Raw genomic sequence first — 9,944 nt, forward strand, 5'->3', positions numbered from 1 at the left:
TAAATCCAAATGCTTTGATATGAGGACACAGTTCCTCTTTGAATTCCCTTATCACAGCCCTGAGTCCAATTTTGAGAAGGTTCTGGTGGGCATAGACGTTTCCCAGAGTCCACACCCTGTGCCTCCTAACACTTCAATAAGCAGATGGGCCAGGCAGGAGGGCCTGGGCGCCCTGACCTGTGTGGAAATACTGTCCAAACACAGGGCGTGGCTGCCACCGGCCCCACAGGGGGCGCTCTCTAGACCCTGAGCCCCTGGACTTGGTATCATATAAAAAGCTTGAACAGGGGGTGGCAGACAGGTCTTGGCAAGTCAGAGTGGACACACAGGTATGGAAACGGGGGCCAGGTTAGATCTGGACAATATCTGCCCACAGAAGTCCCAAAAGGGTGTGGGGGCTGACTCCCAGCCAGCAACTCCCATGTGATAGCTCTTGCTGCAGCCCTGGCCACTGCCTGAGGTCTGTGCCCTCTGGAGCCTCAAAGGATGAAGAGTGTGGTGGCTGCTAGTTGCTTTTGAAAGGGGAGCTATATTCCCAGGAGAGAGTTCCAGCATCTCAGAAAAAAACTTTGCTGTTCTTAGGGACATCAAAAGAAGGGAAAGGGAGACTATTTATTAGCTTGAAACAATAATGAACGTCAGGTGCTTAGAGAAGCAAGAAGCGCTCGAAGACCTGCTAGGCCTGGCTTCAGAACACTTGGCTTCTGTTCCCATCTGGTGGTTGTGTGTATGTGGGTACGTCTTTCCAGCCCGCCCAGCCTTAGACTCCCCATCTGTGAAAGGAAGAAGCAGATCCTTGTAAGGCTCCTTGCGATTCTGACAGTTTCAGACAGCACCGTCCAACACGACTGTCTGCAGTGGGAACACCCTCTACCTGTCCTCTGCAGTGTGGTACCGCTAGGTACGTACGTACAGAGCGCTGGGAATATGGCTGGTGCAACGGATGTTTCATTTTATTGAATTAAAAGTTCAATCACCCTCTACAGTTAGTGGTTACCATTTTGGGCAGACAGCCCTAGGATTCTAGAACCGAGAGAGAGGTTCTGTCCACTCTATTGTTTATCAGACTGAGTACATTCTAGACAAGTTTTGCACAAGGATTGAAGTTAAGAATCGCTGGTCGCAGTCAGCAGAACATCCAGTTAGCCCAAAGCCCTCTCCTTGGGTTTTCCAGCTCATTGAAGTTTTACCCCCACCTCCAACTGGCAACCTCGGCTGGCCCAGCAGGGTACTTGGGCCCTGTCTGCCAGGCGTGCATGCAGGATCATGTCCAAGAGCCCTGGGCAGCTGCAGGGTCCAATCTGCTTCTCATCATTTCTTGGCAAGTCCAGAGGGCAGATCCTTATTAGAAGCATCACCTCAGCTCATTAAGGAAGAACTATGTGCTTGGAAGGGGGGTTCGGGATTGCTGTTCCTGGCTCTCTTCTCTCTCTGCCATTGACCAATCCTGTGCCAGGTCAGCCCTTCACTGAGTCTCCCAACCAGATCCCTTATATTTCTGTCCCCACCCACTGCCTTGGTTGAGACCCTGTCAGCTTCTTCTACCCTCTGTTAGTTGGTTTCCTCCCTGCCTCTCAGCCAACCTGTCTACTCTTCTAAAATACCACTCCAGTCATGTCATCCTCAGGCTCAGATCCCGCAGCCACCCTCCCACTGCCATCCAGACTCTTTGGGGAGTACAAAGGCCCCCCAAGATCTGATACCTCCTGGCCATCTGGGCTTTCTTCCCAGAAGTATTTACAGGCACCTGCTCCCCAGTAGGGCCACTTGCGGCCTCCTAGGAGGACTTTCCTGCAGACCCCACACGCCATGGCTCTGTTGCTCTACAGACATCCTACTCATCCCTCAAGGCTATCTCGATCCCCCCAGCTACGTGGAGGCTTTTCTTCTCTCCCCCAAACTAGTACTTTCTCGCAATCTCTGTTGCGTGAGCTCTTGCTAGGCAGGCATTCGGGAGTGTAGCAGAGTGGTTAGGATAAAGCTGCTGGCAGTGGCCAGACTTGAGTTCCAATCTTTATAACCTCAGGCCACTGACTAAACCTCTTCCACAGTTCCGTCCACCACCTTTGAGAGGGAAATGACACTGCCTTACAGGTGGCCATGAAGACTGAGTTTATGTAAGAGCCTGGTGTAGTGCCAGGGGCATCACAAGTGCTCTGGAAGTGGTAGAAATGGCTGCATCATCCTCATCTGGCCCTCGTTTAGGAAGGAGTGGGGCTTCGCACACACTGGGATTAGGTCTGTTTCGAATGAGTGATCCCATTGTAGTGGCTGTAATGAGGCTTGGGGTGGGGTTATTGCAGTATTAATCCCAGTTACAGTAGTTTGGCCTCCGTTTCTGGCATGATTATCTCCTTCCTCTCTTTATTCTTTCATCACTTGGATCTGGATCAATTGCCTGTTTTTAACTGGTTTGTGACTAGCAAGTCTTTCAGTGAACAACTCTCAAGCCTTTAAGGAAGCAGAAGGGGCATAAAAATATAAAGTTTAGCCACATTACTCTTGAACCCAACCAAGTAGAATTGGGCTCATACAATTCTATGATACATTTAGGCTGATACAGCAGCCTAAATGACAAATAGAGAAAGGTGCCTCTGCAGGGCCACTGAATGAGGCCTTATTTGCCATTAACACAGAATACAGGCTCTTCAAAGCAGCAGAGACAACCAGAAACATCAGCAAAGAGAATAATTTGCCCATGAAATGAGAGGCAGCACCTAAGAGATGGGGGCTACAGTGCCCCCTGTGGCACCAGGGTATGTTGCAGGTGGCCCAACTCCTGGCACTGCTTGGTCCTCCTCCTGGCGGGGCTGTGTCAGCCTGCTGCCCCCGTCCAGGATCCACTGCCCTGAGAGTCCTCAGTAGCGGCCCTGGGGGCAGGGCACACATGGCACAAGGACAGTGCGGGGCAGGCAAGGGGACGGCGCACACGGCGGGCAGGAGGGAGTGGAGCACGGGTTACAGGGCAACCTGCAAAAGAATGGCAGCGTCAGAGAAACCCAACCCAGCAGCAAGTCTGGATGCAGGAGGCTCCAGGCCCAGCCGCTATCATCTTCACCCATGTGGCCTCCTACCTTATCTCCCAACTCCACTCTTGCCTCAACTGACCATCGTCAACTTAGTGACCAAGTGATCTACAAACACAAATCCAATCATTGCCCTCTCCTAACTGAAACCTGCAGTGGCTCCCATTTGTACAGAGGATGAAGAGCAGCTCCCTCCTTGAAGCCTCCCCTGATCTCTCCCTTCCAATCCCCCTCTGGTAGCCTGTATCTCATCCATATTGGCCTCATCCAAGGCCTAGTGGGTTTGTCTGGCCACTAGGCATTCAGGTCAGGTGCCATGCATGGACGCAGACTAGCACGGAGAAGGTCTTAAGGCTGTGCTGGATAAGATGAATTCATAAGCAGAACTGCAAGGCCAAAGGGAAAGGGCAAGCTCAGAGGCGGACAGAAACAACACACTGGACATTGGATGGAGACCGTGATGCCCTGCCCTGAGACTGGGCAGGCTTCAGGGGCCGCATCAAGCCTGGAATGTGTTTTGATTTGGTTAATACTGTCTTTTCATTAATTTGTTTAAAATATTCAAAAATCAGGAGAAGTTAACACTTAAAAGAAATTCAGATTCCTGGATCATCAGGAGACCCAACAACACTTGGATCATCTATCTCAGTATCTCTCAAGGCCTTTGGCACATGGTAGGCACTTGAAAGGGGCTTGTCTACTTGGAAGGGAGTCTCCAAGGGGCCAGGTTTGGGGTGGTAGCACGAATACCTGCCTGGCTGCCTCCAGATCATACCAGCTTCCTAACCATGCCATGGTCATGACAAGGTCTAGCTCATGGGAGACCAGAACCTTCCTAGAAACTTCCGCGGCCCTCGCACACGTGTCTCTGTGCAGCCCCAGCGGGGCCCACATACTTGCAGTCCTCACTCTCCAGCAGGCCCCGATACGTGTTGATCTCGCACTCCAGCCGGGCCTTGACATCCAGCAGCACCTTGTACTCCAGGTTCTGCCGCTCCAGGTCAGCCCGGATGTCAGCCAGTGAGGACTCCACGTTGGTGATCATGCACTGCATCTGGGCCAGCTGGGAACTGTAGCGGGCCTCGGTCTCGGTCAGGGTGTTCTCTAAGGAGTCCCTCTAATGCAAAAGGATAGCAAAATGGCTATAAGAGGTAGAACTGCTTTCCACGCCCTGGTTCAGAAAGGATCCAGAGCCAAGTCACTCGTTGGGGCTGGGAATGACTCCTCCCTACCTAAGCCACTGTGAAAACTCAAGCCCAGAGAGATTAAGGAATGTATCATGATTTAGCCACTGGTAAATGACCAGACTAGGGTTTGAAGGTCCAGGTAATCCGAAATTCTTTTGGATCTGAGGTCCTCCAGGCTCCTCCAGCAGAACACCATTAGAGCAGTGGCCTTCAAGGCTGCCTACACCTTAGAGTCCTATGGGAGCCTTTGAAAAATGCCCAGGCCAGTCCCACCTCCAGAGACTCCAGCTGAACTTATCCAGGGAGGAGCCTGGGCATGGAGAACTGCAGGTACGCCCAAGGAGCACGGGTTTGGAAGGGCAGGCCAAGCTGAGAACAAGCCTCCTTGGGGACTGGATCTGGGCCTCCTCCCCCTCTTTCCTCCTGCCTGCACCCAGACTGGGAGGCAGAGCCAGAGAGCACCCCCTGCCAAGACTCACCAGACTGTGCTGGGCCTGCAGCTCGATCTCCAGTGTGTTGACCGTGCGTCTCAGGTCGATGATGTCTGACTGATAGCTCTGGAGCTGCTCGGAGCTCGTGGCCACCTGCTGGTTCAGCTCCTCCATCTGCAAGGGGGAGAGAAGGAGAAGCTGGGTGCCCCCTCGGGGACACTGGGCGGCCACCCCCATGTGAGAGGCCCACCTGCATGTTGAACCACTCCTCCACGTCCCTGTGGTTGGTCTCCACCATGGTCTCGTACTGACACCGCATCTCCTCCAGCATCCTGTTCAGGTCCACGGGGGGCGCGGCATCCACCTCGATGTTGAGGCGGTCCCCAAGCTGGCAGCGGAGAGCACTGACTTCCTGAAAAGGCACAGGAGTCCCGAGCAAGTGGGAAGTCACAGGATTCTAGCTTTCTGCCCCACGAAGACATAAGTGCTTGGTTCCAAAGATGCTCAATGTCGCTGTGCTAGAGGGACCCCAAAGACCTGCGTCCTCTCCCCACTAGCTCAGGGCCTCCCTGCTCCAGCTGGACACCCCTGATGGGAGCTGCGTCCCAGCACAGTCCTCTGGTCACTTAGGCAGAAGCCAAGAACAGCAGCAGGAGTTGTTTGGTCCATTTGAGCTAAAATGGGGAACCTGGGCCCCTGTTTTTCCAGCCTCCCCCCACCCAGTGTGTGTTCATCTGGGAAGGAGGGCAGCAGGAACCCAGTTTCCCTTAGTGCCAGGCCCAAGTTAAAGCAGGCATCTCGCCAGGCTTCGCTGCCAGAGAGAGAAAGTTGTCGCTGAGGCTGCGGAGCGTGCAGTAAGCCTCATTAGTGGCTTTTTGGTGCAGTTCCCAGTTCTCTGATTCAAATGGGATGACTCAGGCGCCTTAGGGTGCGCAGGGAGTGGGTGGTGACTGATAGTTGCGCTACACTTAAGCCAAAGGAACTCAGCCAGGACTCAGAGCACCTACTCCTGCAGATCTCAAGTCAGGAGGTTAAGAGTCAACCCAGAGCAGAAGGAAAAACTCCAAAGCTCAGGTGGGCGCTGCACACACAGATGCCAGGGGAGGGCCTTCCCTCCAGGGACCTGCAGGAGTCCAGGGAAAATCAGAAAGTAAAGGGTTGACCTGGGGCTTTTGGACAATGTATATCATAAGCAAGCAGAAGAGAAGAGGTAAAACAAGGACGGGGATAGGAAAAATAAAAAAATACTGCAGTTCAGCTCTTCTTAGAAAAGACAGATGGGGCCCCCCAGCAGGAGGGACAGGCCATGGCATGGGGCATTCAAGAACACAAGTCTGCTCTGGCCCCAAGACCACCTACCCCTGTGTGCAGCTCTTGTGAGCAAAGCAAATACAATGGCCACAGCCTTTGGCATCACCCAGAGCTAGGAAATGCAGAGAGGAGGTTGCCGGTATTTCTGAGCACTGACCAGGTGATTGGGGCTTTGTGCCCATAACCGACGTTACTCCTTGCAGCAACTGTGTGTGATAGGCTTATCCCTGCTTTACAAAAGAGGAGGCTCACAAAGGTCAAGTAAATGGGCAGAGTCACAGAAGCAGTATGTGGCAGGCCTGGGAATGGCCCCAAACCACACACACTTCCCACTCGGCCTTAAAGGGCCACCTCAGCTCGACTTGGGGACTCACCTCCTCATGGTTCTTCTTGAGACACAGCAGCTCCTCCTTCAGGGACTCCACCTGGGCCTCCAGGTCAGCCTTGCACAGGGTCAGCTCGTCCAGGATCCTGCGCAGGCCGTTGGTGTCAGCCTCCACCAGCTGCCGCAGGGCCAGCTCCGTCTCGTACCTGTGAGGAGACAGGGTCAGCCGCTGAGGGCTGGAACTGAGCGCAGACCCAGGGAAGACCTTGAACTGCTAGTGCTCTGCCCACTCCCTGTGAAGCCAATGCAAAGCTGCCCCCCAGCATGTGCAGGGAGAGGGTTGCCCTGCCCCTGGCCAAACTCACTTGGTCCTGAAGTCATCGGCAGCCAGCTTGGCATTATCAATGTGCACGACCATCCTGGCGTTCTCGGCCTTGGTGCACAGAACCTGGGGGCCAACACACAGGGTTAGTCCGGGCGGAGAAGAAAGAAAAAGAAGCTGAATGAGAATATGATAGCCTGGGGCGGGGGGGCTCAGCAGCCTGGCACCCATCCCTGCAGAAGCCCTTTCCCTGGAACTTGGGGGCTGTTTAGTGAACTGCCAGCCTTGGAGAACTTGCGATTTATTTTCTGAGCACCTGGGTCTTCTGATTCCGAAATGCAGTGAGCCATGTGGAGGGAAAGAATCTCATTCAGTCTGAAGTCATTCACGTGACAGAACTAGTCCAGAACTGGCGCTAGTCCTGAATACTAACACTTCCTGGAAAGGCACCTGTGCCGGGGCCCTGCCGAGCACTTACCTGCAGCAACCCATGGGTACACTGAACAGCCCTATCAGACAAGGACCACTATTATCCCCATTTTCCAGAAGAGGAAACTGAGGCTTCAAGAAGAGAAGGGACCCCCCCAAAGCCATACTCTCAAAACCACTAATAGAACTGAAAGGAGACCCCAGCCTCCTTCTGCAGGCAGGGCTGTGCCTGAGTGCTAGATCATGAGAGGCTCCTCTGCCCTGGGGACTCTCTTTTCCATGAACACAGCTTAGTCATTCACGAGATTCAGATCTGGAATGGCAGCCACTCCGGTCGCCTCCCCAGAGAGTCTGCTCACTGCGGGCCCTCACCTTCTGCTGCAGCTCCTCGATGGTCCTGAAATAGGACTGGTAGTCAGGACACATGGTGGGCACCTGGGACTGACAGGCCTCCTGGATCTTGCTCTCCAGGCTGGCGTTCTCCTGCTCCAGCTGGCGCACCTTCTCCAGGTAGTTGGCCAGGCGGTCGTTCAGGACCTGCATGGTCTCCTTCTCATTGCCATTGAAGGTCCCTTCACAGAACCAACTGCAGGTCCCCATGGAGCTGGTGGGCCGGCAGCTGCTGGGCCGGCAGGAGCTGGAGAGGTAGGTCTTGGGGAAGCAACTGGCTGGCCGGTAGCTGGTGGGCATGCAGACAGAAGGCACACAGGTCATGGGCTGGCAGACGTAGCCCAGGCACAGCTCGGGTCGGCAGCTCATGTTGCTGGAGCAGACAGAGGAGGGCCGGGGGCAGCTCTTGACGGAGGCTGGTGAGCAGCTGGATGTCATGTTGGATAGATCTTGTCTGCAGCTCCCGGGATCACCAGCGTCTGTAGACTCCATCCGCTCAGGCCTTTTTATACCCTTGGAGTGAGGGGGCTCACGCTAGAAAGTCATCATGGGGGGTGTTACTGTTGATCCTGAGCCCCACAGGAAGCTGCTAATTAATTTATAATTGAGTTTCCAACGAGGAGTTCTTTTCCTCATAAAAGGGACCAAGCATGTCATTTGGCTCACGCAGGACTCTGGGCTCCTGTCATTGACCACCAGGGCAGAGCTTCAGGACACATCTTCAAAGGACCAGCTCTGTGTCTGGGCTTTCATTATCAGGGCGGGGCTCCAGGAGACCATGGTGGCCTGGCCACCTGCACCCCCGCCCACTCCCACCCTGAGAAAGTCCACAATCCCATGGGCCAACAGCTGCTCCAATTAATGAGAGCATTCCCTGTGGGAAGAGGCCTGGCCCCCTAACAAGGAAATGTGTGGGTGACAGAAGCTGCATCGATACCAGCAGTGGTATAAATCCAGGGAAAGATCTGCTGAAGCTTCTTAACCTGCATCATCGTCATACCGAGCAGGAGAAATAATATCAGGGAAGAAAGAGTGAACTGGAGGCACAGGGAGAAAGCCCATGAATCAGGGATACTTTATTAGCTGGACATTATTGAGAAAGAGGAAGGACCCTACTCGGGGGAAAGAATTCAATATCATGAACATCTCTGCAAGGAAGATGCTCCATCTCCTGGTCCTCTCCCTTGTTGGTCACCTACACGTATGGAGCTGTTGAGAGGTTGATTATTGGTTGGACAGGCAGAGGTTGGACAGGCAGAGGTTGGACAGGCTGAGGTTGGACAGGCTAAGGTTGGACAGGCAGAGGTTGGACAGGCAGAGGTTGGACAGGCTGAGGTTGGATAGGCTAAGGTTGGACTGGCTAAGGTTGGACTGGCTGAGGTTGACAGGCTAGATCAGACCCTGCTGTCACTTTCTGCAATGGACAGGGAGGACTCACTTGGGTCCTTGCTGTGTATCAGCTCCTGCCACCCCCGAGATTAGCTAAGCCAGGAGACAAGGAGCAGGTGTCTCCAGGCACAGAAGCCCTGGGCATTCCTTGGGAAAGTACCATGCAGCACCTCTGATTTTCAGTCCTGCTCAATGCTGTGGGCTCTCACACTCCAGGTTTAATGTACGCACATTAATATTGATTTAATATTGGGATGTAAGTTCTTGTCTTAATTTTCATATGTTCCTCGAAGTGTTAGTGAGGGCGGGGGAAGGCCATCAAGTCCTATCAACTCAAGGTAGAGAAGCTATGGGGCGATTTTCAGATACATCATTTTAAAGTTCAATAACTAGAATGCTTCCTCATAATCAAAGCTGTGTGAACATGACCAGACACAGAGTGCATAATTTCCCCTTCTTTGCTACCTATTATGATTTGTTTGGAATTGATTTCCTCATAACCAAATACACTAGGACAAGCTAGCTAATCAATAATTCAAATGATTTTAGATGATCTTCCTCACCTCTCTCAGCCTTCGTAGAATTGAAGAAATTTAGGGTCTTGCTTTGGCTTAAGGAAATGTTGTGGCAGATTTGATCTTCTATCTAGACTGCTTAAATTTTCTCCCTATCAGCAATCAGGCTGTACCATTTTCTTATTATTCACGTGTTCACTGGAGTAGCACTTTTAACTCCCTTCGAGAACTTTCCTTGGCTTTCACATGGTGCAGTTCCAAGCCTCTAGCTGCCTTGGCTGTCGATGTGCCTTTGTCACTAAGCTAAATCATATCTAGTTTTCAATTTATAAGGAGGGTCATGTGACTCTTCATTTGAACACTTCAAGGCCATTGTAGAGTTATTAATTGAGCTAGCTTTAGTACTGTGTCTCAGGGAGGAGATGCCCAAGGAGAGGAGAGGCAGGGGATGGCCAATGGAGCTGTCAACACAGACAACACAGCATCCATTAAGTCCCCTCTTGTGTGGGAGCCACAGACACCCCAGGTCACTGCCACATCATAACATCACCGATCACGGCCACAGGACACCAAGGCACATAGAGCAGCAAGGAAAGGGCTGTTAAGAGGGCTGCTGAAG

At 52.9% G+C, this 9,944-nt stretch overlaps 1 protein-coding gene across 1 annotated transcript; it reads right to left on the reverse strand.

Annotated features, from left to right (window-relative positions):
- Positions 1–2,858: 2,858 nt before the first annotated feature.
- LOC119254083 (keratin, type I cuticular Ha2-like) lies at positions 2,859–7,859 on the reverse strand. The gene is made up of 7 exons (XM_037521249.1): positions 7,404–7,859; positions 6,646–6,728; positions 6,330–6,486; positions 4,895–5,056; positions 4,693–4,818; positions 3,923–4,143; positions 2,859–2,970 (listed from the first exon to the last, which is right to left on the reverse strand). Exons 1-7 carry the CDS (start codon positions 7,857–7,859, stop codon positions 2,859–2,861), a joined length of 1,317 nt encoding a protein of 438 aa, XP_037377146.1.
- Positions 7,860–9,944: the final 2,085 nt, after the last annotated feature.

The sequence above is a fragment of the Talpa occidentalis genome, unplaced genomic scaffold (genome assembly GCF_014898055.3).
Source record: "Talpa occidentalis isolate TD23 unplaced genomic scaffold, MPIMG_talOcc4v2.1 talOcc4.288, whole genome shotgun sequence".
Taxonomy (NCBI): Eukaryota; Metazoa; Chordata; class Mammalia; order Eulipotyphla; family Talpidae; genus Talpa; species Talpa occidentalis.

Coding starts and splice junctions, on each gene's coding strand:
- LOC119254083 (XM_037521249.1), bottom strand. CDS start 7,859: ATGACATCCAGCTGCTCACCAGCCTCCGTCAAGAGCTGCCCCCGGCCC. Junction 6,487..6,645: donor GCCGATGACTTCAGGACCAA/GTGAGTTTGGCC, acceptor GTCTCCTCACAG/GTACGAGACGGAGCTGGCCC. Junction 2,971..3,922: donor CTGGAGAGTGAGGACTGCAA/GTATGTGGGCCC, acceptor ATTCTTTTGCAG/GTTGCCCTGTAACCCGTGCT.